Source organism: Chelon labrosus (genome assembly GCF_963514085.1).
Source record: "Chelon labrosus genome assembly, chromosome: 6".
Taxonomy (NCBI): domain Eukaryota; kingdom Metazoa; phylum Chordata; class Actinopteri; order Mugiliformes; family Mugilidae; genus Chelon; species Chelon labrosus.
The window spans coordinates 14,066,922-14,094,653 of record NC_140342.1 but is presented as its reverse complement, the minus strand read 5'-3'; the positions used below and the strand labels follow the sequence as shown (position 1 = coordinate 14,094,653).

Below are 27,732 nucleotides of genomic sequence, written 5' to 3'. Positions count from 1 at the left end.
AAGTTGTTGTTTTTTTTGCTCATCCTGTAAGATAAACCGCATCTCTTATGTGTCAGACATCTAAACCGCAGCAGGCTCCGAGGAGTCCCGTTTAATCTGATCCTTCGCTGCAACACAAGCGCTCACTGTCAAAAACAACCTGCAGGCAAAGAAGATGCACGCTTCGCTGTAAATTAGGCAACATTTATTTTATTTAGACAAAAAAAAAATAATCTCCTTTAAAAATAATAAAAAAAAAGGAACCAAAAAATAAAAATAAAATAAAATAAAGGTGCATTGTATCAATGTCTGTTCAAAATACCAGAGAGACGGATGACGAATAGACGGAGCCTTGTTTCCTCTTAGATTACAGCATGAACTTCAAAGTGAAGGAAATCTCTCCGCGCAGCCACCTGACATCTGTCTGAGCTGCTTTATACCCGTGCAATAACCCTAAAATCAGTCTGAAGTGACTTCACGTTTGTTCTGAACGGTAATGAGCTCCAGTCCTGATGATCAGGATGCTCCATATTTATGGGGGGCAACACCAGACCACGTGGAGTGTAATGTGGGACACTTTAAAGCGCTCACTTCATACAACATCAACCACCATCCACTCACAGCTCTGACAGTCTCCCAACTTTGGTGGGAAACATCTTAAAGATAATGACACAAAATAGTATTTACAGTAAATATGAATCCTCTTGGTCCATTTTTTTTTTTTTTGCCTTTTAAGCCGTTTTTCCTCATATATTAACTCTGTTTATGTTTATTTAATTATTTTATGCAAAAATATATTTATATATATATATATAGATACATACGCTCAGACTGTTACCATACATTAACACAAGCTACGAAACAAAAGTAAACAAAGTGTCTTTAAATGAGCGGCAACTAAGAAATAAACGTTTCACAGCTGAAACAAACACTGCAGTTTGTAAGAAACCAAACCAAAAAAAAATATGCTAAAAAGCACGGGCATGTAAAGATTAATCAGGTAAAATGTCACAGAGGCAGCACCAAGTGACACAGAGAGGGTACATTTTAAATGTTAAATATTCTCACATAGTACACATCGTCTATTCCTCAGTGCAGCTTCAGATATTTTCACCACCTTCGTCGTATATAAGGATCTGTAAGAATTTCTTCTTTCTTGTGCTACATTTTACTTTACTTTTTCTCCACGTTACTCTAGGCCATTTGTTTCGAACGGAAATGGGCCCCATAATATTTTGAATGCAGGGCCTTTGGTGTGTTCCACACAGGCTGTATTTTCTCCTGGTGACTGTATTGCATCACTTGAAATTAATTTGGCCGAACAGTGAGTTTCATTTCGTAACTTCCTCTTCTTCTAGTGCAGCCCACAAAGTGCACCTGTGCACATTTGCTTGATGTGTGCAAATGGCACGAGTGCCTGAAACTAACTTCCACCTTTTCTCACCGCACACTGACGTAGTTCAGTGTTGTTGTAGTTGAGGAAACGTCATAAATTACTGAATTCATTCATTACCGCAACAATTAGTACACCACTGAGCCATTTCCTGGCAAGTGAACCGAAGCCGCCTGCAGCACATAGGTGTTTGTTTGACCTCTTCTGTGCTGCCTGATCTTTGAGCACATATTGTATTTCTCTTATTGGGCTCAGCATTTTTTAGTCAGTGCATAAAACTCTTTCTAAGTGTCACACATTGCCACATGCTCCAAATGAATAAACATATGCAGTAACAGAGATCAACAACCCCCAAGCAGCAAAACAACCCCGCCTGATGTTGCTTATAATAAAATAAAATGTATTTTGATGTCCACCAAATATGTTCACATTCTACAAAAGTTCGGATATAACTCATAAAATGGCAAGTTAAGAAACAGCCCGCTGAAGCAGGTCCCTCTTCAAAGCTTGCTCTTCACAGTTTTGCAGAGCCGGGAACAAAAGTCACTATGAACACAGTTCATTGCCTCGCCGGTTGCGTCTGGGCGCCGGAGCTCGGAGAAGAGCCGTGACAAGAGATGACGACGCCGTTTGATTGCTCCTCACTGGGCCTCTGCAGGCAGCTGTCCACCCCTGACTCTGTATCACCCAGACTCAGGTCTGGCTGATCCTCAGCCGCCGCTGCTGCTGCAGCCGCCGCTGCTTCTGACACGCTGTCACAGCAGGAGCACCCCTGCAAACACAGACAGGGTTTAATGAGGCTCCAAGGTGAGAGGAGCAGCATGTGTGATGTGTGGAGCTGAAATAGAAATTTAGTTGTACCTTGACGTCTATGGCTTTGGGTAAACCTCCCTTCTTGATCCAGGGGTGGACCTCGATCAGCTCCTTCTTCTGCTCCTCTGAAAAGCGCGGCTGGCCTTTCTGCAGCAGCCTCAGCTTCTCTTTGTCCTCTCTGAGCACTCTCTGGATGTCACTGCAGAAACAAAGCAAACACACACACACACATCACACTCAGTGATTCGGTTCGAAACTGACAAATGTCCTCATGTTACAAGAGTTGATTTTGCAAATAACTGGATAACACAGCATTGATGATGACAAGTTTTTTAATTGCTACTGAAGTTACTACAGCTGATCTACAGTCATGTTATGGCATTTTCTTTCAGTGGCAGGCTCTTAAACCCACCGTGTTAATGTGAGGATGCCATCTAGTGGTCAGACATTTCACTACAAACATGACATGCACAGTACACTTATTCTTGTTTCTATTTACAGACATTGACCACAAGCAAAAATCATATGTATTGCCTCTAAAGCACAGATGTATGAGACAACACAACTGGAAGGACACACAGTTTAACAAAGTATTTGGTTACAAAGATGTTTTTTTTGTGGCTGTTCTCACTGGACCTTAGCTGCAGCTTATAGGAATTAGCGGTGGTCTCGTTTGACAGTAAGTAAACAGGGCTTACTGGTATATTTAGCTGAGTAAACGATATCTGCAGCTCATAGACAGTTTTGTAACACTTTTGATGTCTGTGCAGCCAGGGGGCAGAAAACAATACAACAAGGCTGCAGATAAACTTATGAAACTTAACTTATACTATAGACATATTTACATAGAAGGATAGACACTTGCATAAAAACAGAACCTGGCAGGTTTGGCTAATGTCCACAAACCTCCAGCTGTATGGTTTTCATAAGCTGCTTAAACACAAGCAGCATTTTGCAAACAGCATATTGAACACCACAAAGTTGATTTCTTATCAGATTTACACTTAGCAATGGCCTTGTGATTAAGTACACACCAAGAGGTATCCAAGGCCTTTTCTATAAGAAAAAAATAAAAGCTGTTGATTTCAATAACTTAATGAATAATTTCCCCCACAACTGTAAATTGGATGAGCGCTATTTAGCAGTTAAGTTAAAAAAAAAACTTGAACCTCCACGTGTGAGGTCAGTTATCTGAGTCAGACGTCCGTAGGTGTGCGGTGGAAATCGTTTTACAGTCAAAGTTGCTTATGTTTTTAGTCGCCTGGCTGCACACACACCATCTACTGACTACAAGTTGGAAAGCAGTCTGTTATTGAGGAGTAGAGGAGGGTTTGCCCTTCACCCTCCCTAACAAACAGGAGGTGGTTTCAAACCACAGTGTCTACAGGGCCACTACCCTACTCCTCACTGGCTATGTCCCTGTCCTCCCACTCACCACGAGGGCAGCTCATAGGTCATCATGACCTTGTCATCTGTGTTGGCCGTGAGCAGCCACTGCGGGTCCTGCAGTACATACTTGAAGTGTTCGCTTTGCTCCATCTCCACAGGCCTTCCGTCACTGCCGCTGCTTAAGTGACCTTTGACCTTCTGGCTGTTCTGAGATGAGTCCACGCTGCCAAAGTAGTTGCTGCTGTTGTTGCTTCCTGAGAAGAGCCAGAGAACAGTCTTATTCGTTTACTCATGTAGCTGAGTTTAAATGGTTGCATTAGACTGCTTCGTAAGACATAATTCTGTAAATATAGTAAACAAGTATGTTTTTGTTAAAAGTCAACACATACAAATATTAAAATGGGCACACAAGCGATTCTGTTCACTTTAATGTTTCCCATACTGCTACCCATGAGGAAATTCAGCTAATGATCTCTATAAGAAGTTGAAAGTTATGTGCAGACCTGTACCACTGCCTGACGCCCCGCTAGCTGAGGCTCCGCTGGCCGAGGCTCCGCTGGCCGATGTCCGGCTCTTAGAGGTCCCGCTGTTCGACGTCCCGCTGGCTGAAGTTCCGCAGCGGTTAGAGCCCGAGCCCATGGACCCCGAGGTGGCTGAGCCGGTGCCTGAGCAGGAGTCTTCTTGGAGAATAATGTCCAACATGTCGCTGGACGAAGAGTTGGCGTCGCTGTGTGAACTTGTCTGCAAAGACACAAATATTAAAGCGATACCATTAAATTGGAGCTTGGCTGCACAGCTCTGGCCCTCACGCTGTAGTACACGCTCCATCTGCTGCATCTCTATAGGACAGCCAGGTGCAGAATCACTGGCTGTTTTGCCTCCTGTCTCTGAATTTACAGGCTCGACTTGGAGTATATTTTTGCTTGTTAATGAAAATGGTCCATCTCAGCAATCACCTGGGCCTTAAACACATACCATTATGGCTGAATTAGATACTTAACAGTGATCTTAATCCTTGTGCAGCAGATTAAAATGTTGCATCATGTGCAACAGGAGAGAACTGCAAATTACTCCTGGTCACGTCTTAGCCCAATACAGAAACAAGACTATAACTTCCCTACATGCGACGCTAAATAAATCTTCAGTCCTGCATGCAAAATCAGAGTGTGTGTGTGTGGGGGCAAAATAAGAAAGTGAACCTTTTGGAAGTAACTGTGTTTGTGTTTAGATAAATAAACATTTATCTTAAGGTATGGTCAGATCTTCACCTAAGTTACATTTATGAACTAACGCAATCTACTGAGACAAATCATTGTGTTTTCTAGGTAATATTGAAGACATCGTCAAAACATTCACAGTGTAGTGGAACCTGCAGGTTAATGACATCAACAAAACCAAACTAGAGACCAGTCAGTCAAATAAGATGACACTCAGCATTTACTATACACAAATCACTGATGAGGTGCGGCGTCCATGGCGGGACAGGAGGCTGCTCAAACGCACTGCTGTGTGGTTGAGATGTGGCAAACAGCACACGGAGATGAGTGGAACACTATTTTGTGGACTGAGGAAACATTGTGCGCCAGCATGAAAACATAAACCCAAAGGCGAAGCATGGTGGAGGAAGTATCAAGATTAGGGTCTGGATCTGGATCTGGATCTGATCAGCTTGCCATCACTGAGGAGAAAAAGTTTATCGTGGTATCTTGCGGGATAACGTCAGGGTCGCTGGAAGCTCAGTAGTAGCTGGAAGCTGCAGGAGGCAGGAAGATGACTCTAAACTACAAAGTAAATCTACTTCAGTCTTCTGTGGTCCAGTCGGAGTCCAAACCATAAACCAACAAAGACACCGAGGAGAGCCTTTTGCACCGGACATGTTGTGAATGTTGCCAAGCTGAGGAAAACAGTTGTTTTGGGCTACTGCTGCCAAAGGAGGTTTGAACCCAACAGTTCACATAGTTTACCTTCTAGCACTGTGAATGTTTAAAAGCTGTTTTCAATAAACACTAGAAGGATTATATATTATTTGCTATTAGCTGAAGAACATTGTGTTAGTCTGTACTTGTGACTTAGATGAAGATCAGATCACATTTTATGACCGATTAATGCAGAAAATCAGGTAGTGCCAAAGGCCATATGTGCATGTGTGCATACACACGTGCTGTAATAATAATTAAGTAACTAGACATGTTTCCATGTCACATTATGTCTCTTTAAAGATAGTACAGGTTAAAAAAACGTAAATCATAGGTCATGAAAGGGGAAAAAAGGGAACTGTTACAGTTGACATGGTATCGGGGAGGAATGGGATTTGAAAAGTGAGGTTTTCGGATGATTCGCCTACCTCTTTGGTGCAAGCCCTCAGCCTAGAGCACACTTTATCCCAAGACAAACGCTCACAGGCACAGGGTGTGCCCTCGAAATACAAGGGTCCAGTTGGACCAAGGAGATTGAGAGATGGCTAAAGGGTGTAAGGGATAACATCATGTGTTAACACCCTGGGCCACATTTCATCTGAGGAGTCTTGACTGACTTGATTTTACACATGGCATAGCAATACAATAGCAAAAATGTGCAGCAGTTTAGTATTGTGAATATTCTGGATGCATCACTGTGACGACTGCATTAAATCCCAAAAGGTTGAGATGTATATGACTGAATGTCTCGGTGGGGGGGGCATGCCTCAGCCTATCTACGGTGGTTCAAACTTCCACTATGGTAAACTTCAGAGATGCACCGACATTTTACGCAGACGCTTGAAGAAGGTTATAGGTGAAGATTATCAGTCAGAGGCAGTGGGAGACTCGGGGAGGAGAAGGAAGCACAAAAAAATGGAGCTAACAAATGCAGTGTGTCTCCTTGTTTACCTGTTTCAGCTCCCTCTCCTTGGCCGGGTTGACACTTGCTCCTTTCTCCCTTTCAGTTGTATTATTCCCTTGTCCTCCAGAAGAGATCACTGTGCTGTCTTGTCTGTCCACAGACAGCTCTAGCTCCAGCAGGTTGAGAGGTGAGCTACAACGGGACGGGAACAACTCTTGGCCTCCATCTATTCCAGACTGTGGTGTTGAGGAGCGGGACTGGCCCTCCACTGGGGCCTTTTGGGTTTCCGAGGTTGGAGGAATGTAGAAAGAAGGAGTCAAGTAGCTTGCTTGAGGAGTTAAGTGACTCTGGCCATTGAGCTGATTGTGGCTGCTGAAGGACGGGAAAGGTGTGAAGGCTCCCTGGGCCGGAAACATAGTCTGACCACTAAGCTGGGCTTGGGTGGGGAAACCCCCAGTCTCTGCCTGGTACACAGGCTGTGGTGGTTGTGGCCCTGGAGCCATTAGAGGGTACAGGTAGTTGGGCAGCACAAGAGCCAAAACGGGGGTGACCATTGGGGAGCCGTAGGGAGGTGCATGGATGGGTGGGGGACAGGGAGGTGCTTGCGCACACTGGTTGTCAGCAAAGCCTTGTAGAGTGGCATCTGTGCGGGGAGGTATGGAACTGTCTCTGGGGCTGGGGTAAACCTGGAGGGGGTAGCCTGGCATCACGGCAGGATAGGCAATGGGAAAAGTGGACTGTGAGGTTTCAGAGGGAGACCAAGAGGTCTGGTTAAGGCCATGGTTTAAAAGAGGAGGCCGCAGCTGTTGCTGTCTGTGATGGGACACTGTGCTGTCTGAGGACTCAGTCTTCTTTACTCGCTTTGACTTGGTCTTCTTATTCCGTGTTCCTCGCCTCGTGGTCGGCTCGGCAGCCTGTCTACCCTGTTTGCCGGGTCGAGCAGCAGGTGCCGCTGGGGATTCAAGAAGATGAAACAAAATTTGCTGAGTGACTTTTCAATCTGAAAATGTTCTTATTTAGGGAACTGGGAACAAGGCAACAATGGAACAATAAAGCCTCCTAAACTAGGAGTCTGGACTATGCACTGAGCCACAAGTTAATGGGATACTGTTACAACCATCGCTAAAAATTGCTTAAATAAAACAGGAACAGTTTATCCTCTAGGGAACAGTTATTAAAACAAAACAACAAAGAAGCGTTATAAAGAGATATTAAAGAATAAACCGTAATAACTGTTGGTGATAGCCAGTTAATATTACCATTGTTGGTGACCTGTTCTCGCTGGCGCTCCAAGTACTGAGAGCAGTTTTCTTTGATGGCTGAGAGTCCGCTGCGATCTTTGAAGCGATACAGAAAGGCCTGCTCCTCCTTCTGCGTATGGGCTGCCAAAACCTGCTTAGTCAACCCTAGTTTTTTGTAATACTCTCTCTCCTGACTGGGAGGTGAAACGGAACAAGGAGGAGCCGTGGGGTTCTGGCTGGATTCTGCCGTCTCCCCTGCACCTGGTACGTCCTCTATGATCTCTGCATGAATGACAGCGAGGAAACAACTTTAGCATACGGTCACACAAATGAGTTTTATTTAAGCTACTGTTAACCATTAGCAGTGAAGATGAGAAAAGCAACGCAGACCAAACACTGTTGAGACTCTCGTGGCAACATGGATGGATTCCATTAAAAAAACAGTTTAACAGTTAAAAAGGAAGAAACTTTCAAAAGGGTCACATGAGGTAGGTTGAGGTTGAAAGACAAGACTGTGAAACAACTGCACGGTTAGACATTGTAGTACAACATTTATACACAGAGTCATATACGTGGCCTGGAGTCTGACTCGCTCACTGGCTGAAACAATTATCGCTGTCCCTAAAAACACAGCTCTACTTCTATTTGCATCTAGTTTATATTCAATTATGTGTTTTGGGTTCATCCCTGTCAAAATGCTGTGGTGTAAATCTGTGAAACAATTACATTACTACAAATACTCCACTGTATCAGATGTTAGTTGCTGATGCCAAGTTCCCACACTGAGTTGAAGCAACTGACTACAGGCAAACAGCTGGGCTCGAATGTATTTTGACTATCTTGACTGTCTTGAATTGAACGAATATTGTTTAAATAAGTGAGACAATCACATTAATTCAATTACAGCAGTAGATTGTCGTCATTAATGAGTGAAAAGTCTTTAGAGAACACTTCATTGCATTTATTTTGTGTGGGACTTGAGTTGTCAACGGTTGCTCGCACTGAGTCCAACTGAAACTCTGCGAGAAGAGTCGACTTCTTTTGAGCTCGCGATACAAGCTGCCAGGCACCCACTGGACAGACTATATACATGAACACACACGGACACGCAAAAGGCACAGAGAAAGAGGTGCGAACACATACTGTAGGTTGCATTTACAGTGCTGTGAGAAAACATGTGCCTCTTTGCTGATTTCTTCTATTATTGTATATATTTCATACAGATCTTAAAAAAAAAATTAAAAGAAAAGATTAGCTGACGCTTGGAAATCTGACCCTGTGCTTAAAGATGAAAACGTAACAGTTAATGAACTCATTGCTGCTAATTTGGTGCCATCTCTTTCATATATTAAAGTGGCAAATACCTTTCAAATACCGTTTCTTTGCTAACCTTTTCCCTTAAATAAATAAAGAAAATGATAACAAATCATACCGTTGCTCCGAAAATCTGTCACCTGCGGGGTTCAGTATAATAAATATGCAATACTAGTGGCAATCTGGTCAGAGGTAGATACTTTTCCACATCACTGTACCTGACTCGGGCTGAGGTTTCTTGTCCCCAACATGCACTATGGTGCTACTGTAGCTACACTGGCTGGTAATGGACACCACGCTTTCTGGTTTGTTTGGTACAGGTAGGGGCAGCGAAGTGCCCACTACCGCTGTGGCCGCGTCACTGGACTTTTTATCTTGATCATCCAAAGCGGAGAGACCAGACTGATTCTTCAACAAGGCTGGTTCTGCCAAGAGAACAGAGAACAAGTGCTACTGACAAGGAAGTGGCATTTTAGAGTCTGAGAGAGAAGTTTAATTGGAAGAGTGTCAAAGTGCCTTAGAAGGCCGTAGCTTTCTATGACAACGTAAAAGTAAGGTATGTCAAGTGTCTGTTGTCCTTATATTGTAAGAAGTGAAGAGCTTTCACATACCTTCAGACACCTGCATGCTGTTGGCTCCTTTCTGTTTGTCCTCGTCTGAGTTAGAGGACGTGGTGTTAGAGAAAGACTGGCACTTCCTCTTCATGGTGATAGGAACATTACAGCTCTCCAAGTACCTACAAAGTACGAATCACCAGTAACAACACTGATCAGTACCTACAGTTATACGATCAGGCATTATCAACTAGTTATCTACAAGACAAACTCAAATAGTAGAGGTGATGAGTATAGCATCAGCATGGCTAGCATTCTTCAAAATCATGTCAGCCTTTATCTGTGTACCTGATAACACTGTCCAGACAATTGATCTGCTGGTAGGAGTAGACAGTCTGATCATTGACATCCAGCTCCTCCTGGAAGGAGCCTCTACTATCCTCTACAGGGGACCAGGTCTCCTTCAAGTTGAAAAGAGCGGACGGGTCTTTGGGACGCACCGCTGCTAGGCTCTTCTGTACAGACTCTACTGGAGAGAAGTCATGAGTTAGGGTCCGAGTGCAGGAAGCTAATGTCACATATTAGCTGTCTCACTACTTCTGTCGTACACACGTTGATAATTATAAGTTGGACTTACTGCCGCTGCTTTTTTTGTTGTCTGGTTTGGCTGTGTGCTGCTCTTGGTTCTTCTGAAGGTGAACTCCCTTACAGATTTCCTGAAAGGTTCGCTGTGGAACAGAGACTCAAAAGTCAGTACAATGTTAACAAAACCTTGACTTCATTGACATTTGATTAAGATGTTTATATGCAGTGATATGAAACTACCTAGGCCCAATTCATCTGTTGAATAGGTGGTCCTTAATGTGACCCAGGATGCGGTCTAATACCACCTAGACCACCTCCAAATGTGGTCTAAGATCTCAAATGTATTTTGTATTTTGTTGTAATTTTACATCTTCACAGTCAGTAGCCATGCGATGGTAATGATGGTTTTGGGGGGGGATTATTTAACATCATGAATGCATTTACAAACTAAAAAAAGGCAAACAGTAAATATAGTGCACTATACTATATCATTCAACAGGGTCAGAGTATTTGCGTTTACTCACGGGTCTGGCTTTGCCGCTCACTTGCTCTTCCTCTTGCTGCATTTTGCTCCCTTTGCCGTTGTTCAGGCTCTCACTAGAGGAGGTCATGCCCAGATGATGGTCGTTGCTGTTCAGACTACCGTAGCCGCTGGAGCCACTGTTATGTACCGGCTGGTTGCAGATAAAGACAGAGTACAAAGAGATTAAAAATGAGGAGATGAAGAGCTGCCGTTTTAACTGATTTAATAAATCCGACCTTTAATTAGTTTATCCTCTCTCACCTGTAGAAGGAGTCGATGTATCTGCTCAGTAATCTCCTGGATGTCAGAGTCCATGGTCTTCATCTTGCTAACAGTGGAGGCCGGGGCCACAAAAACGTCTTCGTTCACGGGGCCCCTGGTAGACAAACAAATGAGCAAATTAAGATCCACCAAACAGCTTTGAAACCTCCTCCAAAACTGACAGACTGTGTACCATCGGTTTTTTGATATTACAGGAGTAATACTCACATTCTGACTTTATGTCTCCCAATAACAAAAGAGACCTTGCGGCTCCAGGGGTTGACAAAACTGGACCAGCTGGTGTCTAGGATGATGTATTCTCCATTTCGCGCACAGAAGCGGATGGACGAGTGGTCAAATGGTTGTCCTGCGTATTGAAGGACTGTAGAGAGCACAGAAAAATAAAACAGTCAGATCACGACAATTGGAGGAATTCCTTCGCAGACAGAGGACATTAATCCTTTATCTGTTTAATTCTGTGGACTCACTCTTTCTGTGAATGGCCAGCATGATAGGGCGGTCACTGGGATGCAAGTGGAGGAGAAGAGGGGTGCCAATCAGGTCCTGGGGGAGGTACCCGAGGAGAGGAACCGCCCTGAGTCAAACACAACACACATTATCTCCGCAGGTTAGCAACTGACAGCGACAACAGTATTATCTTTAGAGATCCTGTAGAGTCGTCAGCGGATGAAAGCAGTAGTTTACCTCTCATCCACATCCTGGAACACACAACTCGGAGTGTGTGTGGTGGTGAAGATACGCTTGTCGGTTGGAATTCTAGGTGCTGTAAGAAATTAAATGTAAAAATATTATTAATCAGGTGAATACAACTTTCAACATAAATTTTCTATTTTAAATTATTAAACCAGCTCTCTATTATAAGCAACAAGGCTGGAAACAGATTCCTAACTTGTCAGTTCTTACCGTCATATCCAGAGTGAACCCTCTCAGCCAGGAGGAGACAGCAGAACTGGTCCTCAGCGTGTACCGTGTCTTGGACTTTCATCAGGTAAGGCGTCATGCGGAACGGATAGTACTGCAGGTCGCCTTCACAGTCCTTGCCACCACTGGATATCAGTTAGAGGGAGAGTTTAGCTCGACCAAATGAAGCCAACACAGTGTATTCTATTCAAGTGTGTAGCAATACACAATCTCAAAGTCTGTGGATTTTTGATTTTAGATTCTGAACACATGGGGGCACTGTTAAGCTACTGTCCCATCCATATCTGTACACAGTTAACGTGAGAGACTAAATGATGACGTGAAATGAAACTTCTGCTCCTCTGTTTGGAGTTGGAGACGTAAGGTGTAATGGAAGATGTGTTGACTAGCAAGAGATCTAATTTTATAACTAAAGAATAATACAGGTAATAAAGCAGTCTGGCAAATGCAATGTGTTTTTAATGAATAAATGTGTCTATATGTATAACACTGGCCTGGAAAAAGCATCTGATTACAGCTTATACGCATATGATGTCACCAACTAATTGAAAAGCACCTAGACTGGAATGACAGCATGAATATAAACTACCAACAGGTACGAGCAGCAGATGGCCCAACACTGTATTTTAACCGACTCCCACGCACCTGATACGACAGAAAAAGGACTTCTCCTGTATGCAGTCGGGCGGGGATGACTCTGAAATGGGAAAAGAGATGTTTTAATTCAAAAGCAACACGATCCGGCCGAACGGCTGCTGGGGTCTTGGTTCGCAAGCTCGCAGGCGTACAAGTTTTCACCAAAACATCTGTGTTTAAATTAAGGATCTAAAAGTAGTCATTGAGGTGATTACTGATCGCCCAGTAGTTGTTGTACCTGCTCCAGTGCACATGCTCCAGGAGGGCAGGCGGTAAGGCGTCGTGAAGCTGTAGAACACACTGACGTCCTGCGGCGTCAGGAACTCCACAAACTTGGTGTTCTTGAACACATCTCTTTTGCAGTTGAGGATGGAGGCAGCCTGGTCAGAAATGTAGACTATCCTTCCTGTGATTAGAGACACCGCTACTGCGAAAATGTCCTGTGGAAGAAACACAGAGAAAACCCGACTGCTGAAACCCTTCCTTGACAAAAACAACTCGGACAAAAAGGAAAAACAGAACTTAAATATCTGTTATTTTAAAGCCAGTTCAGTGTCTTACATTGTTTTTGAGGGTGTATTCGGAAGTGATGCTGTCTATTTCCTCTATCGTATAAGAAGATACATCCAGGCCTGAAGGCTGGCTGTCGTTGATCATCAGCAGCTGGTAATACTCCTCATTGGCTGCAAGAGAGAAGAAAGCGATGTTGTTCAAATCTGATCAAAATATAATACAGAACAGATGAAAAGTGACAATTTAAAATGACAACATCAATGATGAGTAAGTATTCACATAAAATTATACTCAGATTTACGTCACACACATTTTTCTAAGTCTATGTCACATTTTCCAACAACTAAAGACTGTAGTCTAGACCGCTACCTGCCCATTTCCATGTGTAAACATTTAGACTGGATTGAATGAAGCATTTACATGAACTGCCAACTAAAATGTTCCCTCGTGCTCAAAAGAATGTCTTTATTTCTGTTTTTTGTTCAACGTTGACTTTTCTACTCACTGAATTCCAGAGAAACTGCCTTCTTGTGAAGGAGTAATAATTAAATTCACGCACGCAGAGAGAATTATGAAGGTAAGCGCACATGTCTACTTGGAGAAAAAAGAATAAACCACAAAAATAGAACGCATTTTTGGGAAACTGGGAGCGACACAAAAGAGACACACAGAGAAAGCAGACACTTCAGCGCTCTACACACCTTCCACCTGTTTCACACATCGCAGGGCGTACTTGAGGGTGTTCAATGTGGTAGCCTTGTTATTGTGTTTCTTCTCAGCAGGCAGATGAAGCTTCAGTTCTTTCAGAGTTTTAATCACTTCCTTCTGGGTCTTGGCTTTGGCAGACTCCTGACTACTGCAAGTCGGACAGTCACGCACACAGTACAAAGTCAGATGTTGCAACAAGGAAAACAATCTCTCAGTTCAGTTAAGAGGAAGTTAGTTTAGAACGAGGAACATGTTTTACGGCTTGGGTCATTCTGTAAGCTGTACTGGCACTAACCTGCAGCCGCTCGTTGAAGGGTTGTCCTGCTCTGAGCTGAGCAGACTGAAGGCGTTGGAGCTGCTCGGAGGAGACGGACTGTGGGAGTTGGAACTGTGACGGAAAGGAGAACAGTTATGTACTGCTGATTGAACATTAGAGAAACAGCATGAGCAGCAGAATGTCTTGAATTACAGCAAAACACAAAGAAGAGAGGAAGACGCTCAGCACCCATACTAATTCAGTCAGTCCTCCATCACCAAATAAAGACTTTTATATTTGAAGCACAATTTTCACATGTCCCATTTTCCCATTTATTTACTCTCACTCTTGAGCTGCTCAAGAGTGAGAGTAAATGGGGAAGAGGGAGAGTGCTGCTTCACATCCCATTTAGTAGCTGGGCTACAAAAGGTACTCATGATCTGAGGTCAGCCTCACCCCTCTGAAGACCTGACAAACATCTGCCACTCCAGGGGTGCACAGCAGGAAAGCACCATAAAAGCAAGTATTAAAGGGTCAGAACTCAACTGAGCGCCATGTAGAGTAGAGTAAAAGTTTATTTTAGACCTAAATGCAGTTATTTAACAAACCACTGCCTATGTCAGCCTCACTGTGCCAAGTTGCCATGATGACTTTATGTCATCACGATAGCCACCACCATGACAACCATCCACTGTCCCACACTTAGGTCATACAGAGCACCTCTGCCAAGCAAGACTGAGATTACGTTGACAGTCCTGGGAAAAAATAAATACCCAGCGGACCATAAGTGAGTATTTTTAACTTCCCACTAGTGGCTTTAATACATCGTGGTGCTGGCTGTGGAAACACAGTGAAGTTAGCCTGCATGCAGCGTCAAGACGGTGTGTGTGTGATCCAAGGTGTTAACCTACTAGCTTAACAGTGCACTAATACACTGAAGTCAACAATAGTGACTCACTACAAGCCATCTTACTTTGTATAACAAGCTTACCTGTCCGAGAATAGAAAGCACCTTTAGAAATAGCCTCTCGAGGCACAGGTGGTCTCTAATTCCATTAAATATAGCCTTTAGTTGTCCAATATGCAACAGCTGGCTTTAGACTGGACTGAGCGTGTATTAGTGTGTGACACTTAGAAACAGTTTATCAGAGCAGGTTAATTGACATTGCGGTGCTAAGCCTGTGTGCCACCCTTTGTGGACACTAAGAGCACCCAAAGAGACACAAGCTTCATTTTTTAGTTTATATTAGATGTGCTCCTTAAGATCTTAATATTATGGACATTTACAGTCAGCAGATCCCAAGCTAGGTGGATGAGGTATACGGAATTTGCTGGGATTTTAAGTTAGTCGATGTAGCTGTGTCTGAGAAGTGTGACTAGGAGTGACATTTGAGTTTGACTAGTGAATGGCTGTGCACAGAAAAACTCAGTTAAAAGTACAAGTTCAACTTAAAGTAACAAGTAACTGTTGTATTGTCAGATATAAGCCTCTGAAAAGTCCAGATCAAGTAATAAATAATGGGAATAAGTGAAATCTAAGTATAACTAAGTTGTACAGAACTAAATTAAATCTAGTTAGTTAACATACACTGTATAGAGACTGTATAGAAAGGCATCAGGTTATTAGGACCTCACCCCTGGACCACATTTTTTCATATTTGTGGAAGACCCCATCTCAAGACTGCAGGAAATGACTAATTAAATGACATTAACACACTGAAAGCAACCTATTATTCAAGCAGTTCAATTTAAATCAAGGAACTAGAAATTTGGTGTATTAATCCGAAAAAGTTTGATACACGCAGATTCATCTTAAGCGTATGATCCAGTAGTCCACTGCCCTCTGTTAGACGACCAGCTTACCTGGACTATTAACGGCTTACTAAAGACTATTAACAGCCATCCGAGAAACTGGCTCACCTGAGCTACAACTGAAGTTACTATGAATAACCTCCTTACCTGGCTAAGAATAGAGAGCAACTTTACAAATAGCCTCTCCAAACACAAGTAGGTACCTAATTCTGTTAAATATAGCATCCAGGACACAAGAATGCAGCAGCTCGTTATAGACTGGACGTCTGGACCTGTATTAGCGCTGAGTAGGCTAATTCAGTTAGTTAGTTCAGGTTGTAAGTCTGTGAGTCGTGGAAACAAGTTAATAAAAGAGAGCGCTCAAACAGGCAGATGAGTCCCTCTTTTAGTTTCTATTCTGTGCAGCAGAGACACGGGGTGAAGAGCAGGGCAAGGTGGTCTCGTTCAATTAGAAGCCTTCCACTAACGGGCTGTGTCCCATTACGTTTAACATGAATGAGGATGTGAATAGCAGGGATTTAACTGCATATAGATGAGGCGGAGAAGAGCTCCAGCTGGGTTTAAATCTGTTTTTCCATTCTGCATGGTGACTGCGAATGAGCTACACAACTACCAATGAACCAAGAGAAAATGAATAGTTAACAAGAAATGCAAAAACTCTGTTTGGTCAACAGCTCGACAAATATTTCTTTAATCAGGAGTTACTTTGCACACTTGTGTTTTTGTTTTGGGGCACTGCAGTGTAACTTTGCGCTTGGACTTACAAAAACAATCCACAGCTCAGCTCAACTTAGTGTGGACAGTATGAAACCTTCTGCATTAGCCTAGAAGCTTATCGGTGGACTAATGCACTACAATCAGCAGCATCGAGAAATACTGACTCATCTTTCAGATACATTCTGCTATAAATAACAGGCTTAACCGACTCACCACAGACAAAATATTCCCAAATTTGTCTCCAAATGACCTAATTCTATAAAATACATTGAGTTATCAGTTTACAAGATGTACCTCTACAATGTAATGTTCCGAGTTTAAACCGCTCAAGCCCTTCCAGGTAGTATGAGGAGCAGCATTCAGGTCAGGCCACAGTCTGGCGTAAAATGAGGTAAATTGAGGTAAATTGAGGTAAATTGAGGTCATTGGTTTGATGGAAGACAAACGTTCCTCTAAGTCGAACTTCGTTTGCAGACTGCAGCAGGATCTGATTGAGTTAATTCTAGCAGCTCATCAGCGTGCCTGAGCTTGGTGCACAGAAACGATCCCTCAGCATGATGCTGCAATCAGCCTGCTTCGGGTAAGGATGTTGTAATTCTGATTTCATGCAGAGTTTGGACTGTATCAAAGGTGGCACTTAGCATGAAGGCCAAATAGCTCACATCTGGTCTTATCAGAGCACAGACCGCCCTCTACTAAGAGCTAACCCAGAGGTAGCTTCATTATTTTAATACTTAAACACACATTTTCCCTAATTTCCCTTAAGTAGCTTAAAGGTCGCTAAAATCACCTTATTCCTTGATGGCTCTTTATCAAACATTTATGGCAATTACACTGAAACTGAATAAGGTTTGAACCAAGGCTTGTTATTAGGTTAAACAGTGGCCAGGACTGTATCACTTACCATAAAACTGTGACTGATGAGGAAACCAGTTTATAAGATTACAGTGCTGCAGTCTCCGGGAAATTTCAGAAACCAGCAGCTGAAGTTTTTTTTTTTATTATTATTATTACCATTTGTTTAACTGCTGCAACAGGCATCTTTCATACTTGACATGTCACTGCAGGAAAGGAACATGCGTAACTGCATGTTCATGCATAAACAGCACAGCAGTAAGGTAGGTCAATTCCTTACTGCTGTGCTTTTCTTGCTGTGACTTGCTGAGTCAAAATGTCAGATGAAAAGTGCAACTTCAATATTTAAATAAATTAAACCTTTACTTTATGTTTTATGGATCGGTACGCACGCAACTGTCATTAAACCCTCTATCTCTGCTTATCAGTGCCACAAAAGGGTTACCATGTCGTCTGCTGATTCAGTGTTGTAAAAGTATTAAATATTTCTTCCTCGTTTTATCTTAGCGCTGCTGTCACGAGCCTCTCTCTGTACTATCAAGAGAAAGAATCGCTGATAGAAATCTTCTCATGTGACTGTAGGACTGGGCTCAGTCAACCACAATGTTAAAAATGTGGGACTGTTTCTTTGAGAGCTTCATTAGCCTACATTGCTCTTACACTAATGCAACCGCACTCTCTCTCTCCTTTTACAAATGCACAGCTGAGAGCCACGGGTGAATGAAGTGGGGTCGTTACTACAGGAGGAAACAGTGCTGTGGTGATTGTACTGTACAGCGGCTTGATAAAGTAAAATATGTTAATCTCTGGTGAATCACAAATAGCCAGTGTCTCAGCATAAATTTGGAGGGCCTGGCTGTTAAATAGAGAGAGAGAGAAAGAGATAAGGGAGAGAGAGAGAGACAGAGAGAAAGGAGAGAGAAAAAGAGAGAGATGAGAAAAAGAGAGAGAGCAAGAGACAGAAAGAGATTAAGAGAGAGAGAGAGAGAGAATGACAGAGAGAGTTGGAGAGAGGATAAAAAAGAGAGACAGAAAGAGAGATGGAGAGAGAGACAAAGAGAGAAAGGAGAGAAAGACAGAAAGAGAAATAGAGTCAGAGTTTGCACGGCTGCTGAGGGAGTGGTTTAAAAAAAAAATCGGGCACATAAGGTTAGAAGTTCAACTGACTAGAGGGAGGGGGGTGAGGTAATTAATGTCATTCCGTCAGCAGACGAGGGAGGGAGCCGGTGCGTGCGAGACAATACAGACAGGAAGAAGGAGTGGTTTAAAAAAAAAAAAAAAACTAGATTCAAAAGATCAAGTGGGGCAGAGCTGAGTGAATGACGTCAAAGCATACAACTGTAGGTCCTCCCCGTGATAAACAGACTCTAAACACTGCATCGCCATGGTGATTAGAAGGAGGTGCGGGCATGACACCATCCATCTGGCATTATGGGAGTCCAGCCTACAGTCTGCCGAATGACATCAATTCCTTTCCTCTAATGGGAGCTGCGGTCTTTTTAACTCTTTTTTCCAATACTCTGGTCGTCTCCTGGGCGGGCTGCCTCGTTTTAGAAATGTTTTGTGCTTGGGATACAACCAAACTCTTACTAGAGTTGCTGTCGGAACAAACAGTCTGGCCGGCACATTGTGAGCACTCCAGGCCTCTACAGTTTACGTTAGAATTACTGTCATCAGTAACTCTCTAAACAAATAGATCCAGCAGGCTCAATATGATGTAATCCAAGTGTACTAGAGCTAAATATCTGACTCTATAAAGTACATCCAAGTTCATGTTTAAGATCAGTAACGGAGAGAAAACTATTCGTGGCTTTCACTCGGGTATAAAGTGAGCGCACCTTATCTCCTCACTAACTGACTGCAGCTAACAACTGATAATCTGTGTTGCCTGATAAACAGATATGATGCCAGTCACATGCCAGGCCTAATTTTCCAATTAAATTTCAGGAAAATAGCAAAAATAGCCGTTATAATCAAATCAGACCAAATGTCTGATCGACGACAAAAAGATAACCGTACAAAGATATACGGTGTTGTATAAAGTATGACATTGATTGCAAGCGGCCGATCCTCATATTTGAGTTGGAACATGTAGTGTTTGACATTCCTGCCTAAAAACCTACTGCTTTACATCAAACATCAACCACTCGGGGATCTAAGTGCGTGAGAGTGTGCGATATGGTTTCAAGTTTGTTTAGCCATTGGAACCGGAGAGATCCAACAGATGATATAAACACAACAGACCAAACAAAAGTTTTCAGTCCTACGTACAAAACAGATCATGTGCAGACTTTCCCCAGGATGAAGAAACAAACATTTTGTACCACCAGGGTACTAAGTGCCAAGAACAAACAACTGCTCCTACCAGAAGCACGACCTGACTCACTCGTATGTAATGTTGATTTGGCATGAGAATTAGTTTAGGGAGGGATAACATGATTGCGGTAAATGTGAACGGTATTCAATTACTCATCAGTTGTCACAATAATAAACCGGATGCCTGATGGACAGGTGCACTTTAGTGTCAATCGTAGGAAGTGCTCGACTATTGAATGACATTTAAAAGCTATTATTCAAACCATTCTCCGCTCGTATTTTTAATTTTGTGGGGGAATCTCTCATGGTCAGACAAAACCAACAATGCAAGTTCATTTGCATTTCAGATGTGGCCAAGAGCCCGATGGCCATCGCTGAAACCTTGGCGCGCTCGTCTGTCGACATCCGATGCTGACAAACACATCCGTCTAATTAGCTGCATTCATTATAACCAGATCGTGGCTGAGGACATGATTTCTCATTATTTATACAGGAAATGTCGTCCATATGAACACGCCAGGGGAAACTACAAAGGGCAAAAGCTGGAGCTAATAAAGTCATCGGGCTGAATAACTGCGCCGCTAAATAAGTGAATCTTGTTTTACATGTTTGAGCACAAGAAGGATAGAAGTCAACATATAACATAGTTTTCCTGTTAGTCACTTAAACTGTGTAAGCCTTTCTCATTTGAACAAGTAATCCTTGGTCTTCGGTTCATCTCTCCTGCTGCCAACAGAATTTTGGAAATATTTGGTTCAGGTCAACTAAATCAACAATTTATTGTCAACAAAGAGGGTCAGATTGTGCTGACTAGACCAAAGATCAATGGACGCTGAGAGGGCTAAAGGTGAGCCATTTCCTCCTCTTTTCTTTACACCAACAATCATGGTAAGCTGCCCAGAAAAAAAGGTGACCTATCAAAAAGGGCGACTGACCTCTTGTTGCTCTCTGACGATTCCAGCAGTGCCGAGTCTTTGCTGTTGCCATTGGAGCTGCCCGATGACCCATGGCCATGGCTCTCGTTTCCATGGCTCTCATTGCCGTGGCTTTCATTGCCGTGTGATTCAGTCCCACTCCCACTGGACCCGCTGCTTTTCATCTCCACATCCTCTTCGGGGAGCGACCTGGAGCGGCCTTTCTTGCGAAGGTTGCGTGGCGAGGCCGAAGGGTCCTGACTGCTGCTGTCACTGCCTTCTGAGGGTAGGCCTAGGTCAGGCCCACCTTGGCTGTAGCCACCCATCCGGTGAAGCTGTGCCATGGAGCTGCACCCTGAAGCCCTCCTTGGGAGGGAGCTACATGAGGTGGACGCCCTGCACCCTGAGGCTCCATTCTGGTCCTGCAGCTCTGCGAAGCCATAGGGCTTGGAGTCTGAATCTTCTGACATCGGGATGAGTTGAACACTAGGCTTATTGTGAATTAATTGAATTAATTGAACACAATCACCCCATTTTTACAAGGGTGATGCCAGAGGGAATGAAAGAGGAAGCAGACTGATCTGTGGAGAAGGAGATTACATGTGTTAGTTATGAAGTAACCCTTTGCTAGTCCTCAAAATAAACATGGTTCATTAAGAAACTGAGTAGATATATGATGGAAGCCAATGAGAGAAATATTCATTAAAACTATGTCAACTTAAAAAAAGTTAAACCATTTGTGCAAAAATGTCCAATACTGACATGAATATAAAGCATCAATTGCCTGAAGGACAAGAAACAACCTTTGTTCTTTTGAAAATTATCAGCAGTATTGCAAAGCATATGTAAAACATGCAAACACATCAGTGTCGCTCTGCAACACATGTAAACACAATCACACACAAAACATGCACACAGATTGAAAAAAATCTTTGATAGACATGAATCGGCGCCGCACCAATCCACCTTCAAAAAGCTGTCTTATGTCTTTTGGTCTTTCGTCTGGTGTGATATCAGAGCACACTGCAGGGTTTAACCCCTGACCTCTGAAGAGCTCTGTTGATGCTTCTCTGATGTACAATGAAAAGGTTCTCTGGCACAGACACTGAGGCCTTTAAGAACAGCAGGTCTGTCCCATCTGAGCCTCCCAACCCTTCATCAAAGGATCATTCGACCTGGAACACATAAAACACTAGCTGTGATTATCTGAAGGCCACAGCAGGTTGCTAGCCAACCATGAGGAGTTTTGTGCCCAGGTGTCTGTGCCCTGAAGGAGGCACGTGATGCAGGCTCTGCCCTGCAGGTAACCTGTGCCACCCCGGATAATGATGGTATATGGATGCCAGATTTGTTGGGCGGAAACACCTCCGCACATTAATAGAATAGCAACGGTGTCTGTGTTTGGAATAAACACAAGGAAAACTGGGAGGTAGCCATGTGCAGAAAAAGAAACTAAAATCTTTCTACGGGCCATCTATGGGAAATTATATTTCAGGAACGGTTTCTGAAAGGGATCACAGGGAGAAGGAACTCACAAATACCACAGGCATTTATTCATAATTTTGCTTAATGACCAACTAACGAACACAGAAGAGCATGTGCTTCTTTAGTTTATAATAACTTGGAACTATGCTTGTTGTACCATAGCCATATGTTTTGAACACTTTCAGGCACTTTCAGTTCAGATCACCTATGGCACACTAACATTTAAACATCCAGCCTTGCTGCTTTCTGGGGATAAAATGACTAGTAGCCAGCAAGCCTTTCACTCAGTCACGCAATGGACAATGTCTGTTTTCTACACTGACTGCAGACACCCAACTCTATGCCATCCTTAATTCACCTGGGCTCCGTGGGTTTGTGTGTTTAGTTTCACCAAGTTAGTTTTCAGCGTCAAGTCTGTGCACGCACAGGCCTACTTGCGTAGGTATTCACTTCTGTGACGTCTGTGTTTATTGTCTACTGATCTACGGATGATGTGTTAAAAGCTGGGTTAGGTTGTGTGTGTATAGTGTGTATGAATGTCACGTTGGATAGGCAGCAAATACTTCCCAGCGGAAAGACAGATCGAATGGGAAATACTGATGGCTTGACAAACTCATGTAAATGTGTATATATATTTTTTTATTTAATTTTTTTTGCTGTCCCTCCTTATTAGGAAATCTCTGAGGCGTTCTAATGCACATTAATGTTTCACTGGTCATACGGCTCCAACTTTCTCTTTACAGTTCACCTAAATAATAAGTTCAGAACACCTACCTAGCTCCTACCATTCACGGTCTCATTCATCATTTCTTATTATATATACAAAAAAGAACACAGGCCAAATGACACAGACTGAACTAACAATCACTGAACAGGCACAGACAGATGTGATAGGTCACCATTTTGTAGCATGCTTAAGCTCAATACATATAAACTGGATAAAAACCAAGGGTTACAGAAGCAGAATGTCCCAAATTGGCAGTCTTAGAAATAGGTACAAAAAAGGGGAAATTGAAAGCGGTGCCTGGGCAGAGGTGAGAAAATAACCCTGACTTCCTGACCTTGCATTAAAAAAGGCTCATCACCTAATTGGAAACTTTCAGCACACGCGCGTGTGAAACCCAGCTCTAGCCAGTCTCAGCTCAAAATCAGAGTGGCCTTTGACTTATGTAACATGATATCATGGTACTTACTTTACCAAAATTAAAATGAAGCCTAGTAACCTATTTACATTAATAATTCACAAAACGGTTAACTTCTGCAGATGGCAGAGAGCCACGAGTTTCCCCCCCTCTGCTTATCACTGGCCAGCGGCAGTGGGCTGATTTTCAATGTCAATGCTGCTGTGTGAACTGGGTCAACGTATAGCCAAATGACTCAGACAATCAAAAGAGAAACTATCAGAGTACTGTAGTTTAGAGATTGTTTGGTAAGCCATAGTTAACTAGTGAGCTTGGCAATGATTTGTCTTCTGTTCAAAGAGCAACACGTGAGCTCAGCTCAGATTTCTTTTGAAGTGTATAAAAAAAATATCCCTGGCAGGTTTTCTGGCAGGTTGTGCGTCACAACCAACAACCACTCGACTCAAAGTCTGGTGCAAAGTTAAAGATCTCACTGACAGTGTGTCTGATGAGTCCAAGAGTTCACCCTAGTTTCGAGCAACCTCCCGGTCATTCACCTCTTTAACTCATTATCGTGCCAAAACTCTTGGACCAGTTCCAGTACTAGTCTGAACCAGAAATAGATAGAGAGAGTAGAGTTGTAAAGTATATAGAGGTGGAGAGTAAGGGACAGGGTACATGTAGACAGTTTTATAAATCCTCCCCTACTCCCCCCTCACTGAGAAGTTCAAATATTGACTCTACCAACACTAAAAAGTTTACAAGATTATACTTTTTTAACTTTTTTGTACAGACCTACATTTCTGCTTATAAAAACTGAGAATTTACTCAGAATAGAGATCTAATTTTAATTTTCACTCACTTAAAAGTCTGTACAGAGAACACATGAAAAGCCATTAGCAGTGGTTTGCACTGAGCATTTATCCTTTGCAGACCATCTGTTTACCGTCTCTGATAAGAGTCTATAAATGTCCAGTCCCTCTCTGCAGTGAGGGTCACCTGAGGCTAATTCAACATCGTGATTATTCTTTTTCCTGCCATTAACTAAATCTATTCCATCTCGTTGAGCTGGTGCAGGAACTAGAGAGAGTAGCGTGGGTTTTTTTTCTGTGCTCCTACAAAGAAACTAGTCCTCATTTAAAACTATAGTTAGCTTACATGCACCTTGGCGCACACTCTTCTACTGCATGTGACGTTTGCACAGTCACTTTGCAGTTATCAACCTTCACTGACTTTGCATGATCTTTAAACACCACATGCTATTCGTGTCAAAGTGCACGGTGTCTGGCAGTTGAGAAGCAGTTACATTCTACTTGGAGGGAAGCGCAGCAAGGAGCGGGTGGCTAACAAGGCAAGATGAGAAACCCAACACAATTACAGGTTATATAGTTTATTCTTCATGAACCACTTCAGTCATTTTAACGCAATCAAAGGTTTGTTCTGGACTATTGGGAACATGCTGCTAGCTTGGCCTTTCTTAATCTTTGGAGATGTTAAAAGGAGACACCTTTTCATTTTAAAATGGATCAAGCCCTCCATTCAGACATCGCTTAAAGCCATTACAGCCAGGGTGGCAATCAAGTTGGGAAGCTAAAATTTGATTACGTTTGTTCAGTGTCTCAGGTCTACATCCTAGGTCTGCTGAAAAAAAATAAAAAGCATGTTCAACCTTCATGGTTTTGCTAGACTGGAAGCACATCTTGTGATTTATTTGCAAATGACTTTTGTCTTATTTTCAAATGTGATGCTTTACTCAATCAGTGCTACTGGGAACATACAAAGAAAAGTGGCATTATAATGTCAAACATGCTTTTTTTCAAACTGAACTCGTCCAGACAGACAATTTAATTTGAAGATATAATGTAATAAAAAACAAAAATCCAAACGGTGGATGACAAATGATGTGATCTGACATCCCCATTGGAGTCTGTTATGTTATTTGGATCAGCAATACATTGTGAATATCGCCCAGCTTTCTGATGCATTCGCTGCAAACTGCATGAATGCATTAATAATGAATGAATTTGACAATATGTAAAAATTAATTAATAGCATCATAATAATGATTTAAAAGCCTCTACAGCCTACAATATCACATTCAGAGTCTGTGGAATCAAAAAGTTCTAACTCCTACTTACTCCCCCCCCCCCCCCCCCCCTTCCTGTGATTCTTCTGCCATTAATCTTTTCCAGAGGAAATAACGGATTCACGCCTTAGGCTACTACCACGTTGTTACAAAGCATTCCCATTGTCTTTCATATGACGTTAAAATATGCACATAACAGAGCTCTGATCATGTTACCTAATACGTCATCTCAGCATCTTATACAACTATGCTGGAGTAGCTGCAGTTGTATAACAGCGTATCATGTTGGAGGCATTCATTTTATAAATTACAGTGAGCAGCGTGAACTTTTTCCAAAACTGGATTCCATTTAGGGGGATGCTGTTGAAAGCAAGTGACTATTGAGTTGATACTATTTTACACAAACTAAAACAATGGCTGTAGAAAAACTGATCACAGAGTGAACACTGATAGCTTTAACAGGTTTTTTTGGCGTCATTAGTTCCTCATGTGGTTCATAATTTTATTCTGTGGTATTGAGGGAAAGTTCTTATGGCGTCGTGGTGTTGAATTCTGCACATTTCTGCAAGTAAATGTGTTTTATCAGCACACTTGCATATTGAGTAAGGTTAGGGAACTATCTCCTTAGCAACCGAGACAACACATTTTACTTACATAATGTTTCCTGCCTGCAACATATGTAGACTTTCTTAGAATGCTGATTTATAGATTATTTATATATATATTTATTACAATGGTTTTTAAAGTCAGTATTTTCACTTTTTTTTTTTTTTTAACAGTAACCTGGATTCGCAAAGGTATTCAAACGTAGTCTTTCATTATCAAACCCTGAGGGCAGTACCCACATGCTGGTAGTTCTTTCACGTGCAGACTTGACTCAAGTTGCTCTACAGGCTTGCTTCCTCATTCGCTGACCTACATCTGTCCTCAATTACTTAAAACGGTCGTAATGACTGCACTCTACACTCCCCACTTGCCAAGACTATCTAAATCTCGATTCATTTTTGTCTTGAGTTCCTTTACCACCAGAAAACTGAGGAAGAAACATACATCCAGTGGGTGTCCACACACAACTCAAGTGGTCTGGCACTTTTCCAAGCTGAGCTACTGCTGTTGGGAATGTTGGAAAAAGCATAACGTGCTAGACTCACTTGTGAAATTATAAGCTTTGACAGCAGCAATCCAGTCCCTGAACGCACATTTGCCCAATTTTAAGTAGGAAACAAGTCATTTGTGAGCTTTTCTCCTCGGTCACGCTGCAATGTGGGAAGGGAAACTTGTACGGGCGCCAACTTTTCGGCTGACTTCAAGTAACACAAATAAAGGTCTTAATGATTCCTCCCATGGCAGCCGTATGTGCGTCAGTCACTCTTTCTCCTCCCTTTCCAGTCTCACTGGACAAACTGAATGCAGCTGGTCCAATCAGGACTAGCAGTTGCTACGCTGCAAGTCTTTCACACCCTGGACCCTTGTTAAGTGACGTCCCTTGCTTCAATGCTAAATACTGAATATGAACACAGTGTTTATTTTATTTTATTATTTCTTAATTCAATACTTATTTCCTGACTGGGCTGTATTCTCTTTTAGGCAAAGTCAAAGCCAGTAGTCACTCCATTATCTCATCAGTTTGCCCTCTATCAATGAACAAATGAATTAAAAAAAGTCAGTATCACGAAACTGTACAACAGAAGTTGAGAATGAGTTCTTTCCATAGTTTCACACACACACAGACACACACCATATAATAAATGAATGATTTCAACAGGCAAAGTATCTTTCATAAGCATTGCTTCCCCCCTTAGGAAGGACAAGTAGTCTTACTCAACACAATGACAGTGTCCTCAGAGAAAACCATAGCTCACAACAGATTCTCTAATAGGAACAGCATGTGAACTTCAGCCATGTGCTGCTGCTGCTGCTGCTGCTGCTGCTGCAGTGCACTCTTTATGTAAGTCGTTATGCCGGAGTTTTCATGTGACATAGACCAGAAAGCACGTCTACAATGCGCGACATCCACACCAAGCGCACAGTCAGCTCAGCTCTGGAGCGTATCTATCAGTTTCACTGCACTAACCTCACCTTACGTAAAGTTCCTCCGGTCACACTGTCTTTTGCAGTACTTCAGTAGTACTTACAACATAAAGAGGTCATTTATACAGTGATTGACCCGCCGTCCGGTGGACAGGGTCGGTGTCTGGCTGTAGTCTGCTGACCATGACTGAGAGACCCTCACGCTACTACAGTTATGCAACTTTAACGCCTTGTGCGCATGTAATATTTTACATAAGTAGAGCACGGCTCGTTAACACATACGCATTTTAACACATCACATACCACACTGTTACAGCTCGACAACACAATTAAACTCCACTAACCTCACACAATGGCAGATCCTCTGCTGATGGCTGCGTCTTCGTGAAATAAGGCGCTGGTGTTGGAGCTGTTTGTGGTGGAATCCCTCTCAGAGATAACCTACGGATGTCGCCGGGTCGGGTCTGG

The 27,732-nt window shown here is 42.7% G+C and overlaps 1 protein-coding gene across 1 annotated transcript; it reads right to left on the bottom strand.

Annotated features, from left to right (window-relative positions):
* Positions 1–180: 180 nt before the first annotated feature.
* Positions 181–27,732, bottom strand: per2 (period circadian clock 2). The gene is made up of 24 exons (XM_084547085.1): positions 27,609–27,732; positions 20,563–21,122; positions 13,967–14,059; positions 13,665–13,819; positions 13,012–13,133; positions 12,689–12,890; positions 12,460–12,511; positions 11,797–11,939; positions 11,578–11,656; positions 11,361–11,467; positions 11,101–11,254; positions 10,873–10,987; positions 10,613–10,762; positions 10,141–10,231; positions 9,852–10,029; positions 9,561–9,685; positions 9,168–9,374; positions 7,654–7,917; positions 6,442–7,346; positions 5,919–6,035; positions 4,078–4,315; positions 3,621–3,828; positions 2,234–2,384; positions 181–2,144 (listed from the first exon to the last, which is right to left on the bottom strand). The coding sequence occupies exons 2-24, from the start codon at positions 21,009–21,011 to the stop codon at positions 1,932–1,934; spliced, it is 4,518 nt and encodes a 1,505-aa protein (XP_084403211.1). The 5' UTR covers positions 21,012–21,122; positions 27,609–27,732; the 3' UTR covers positions 181–1,931.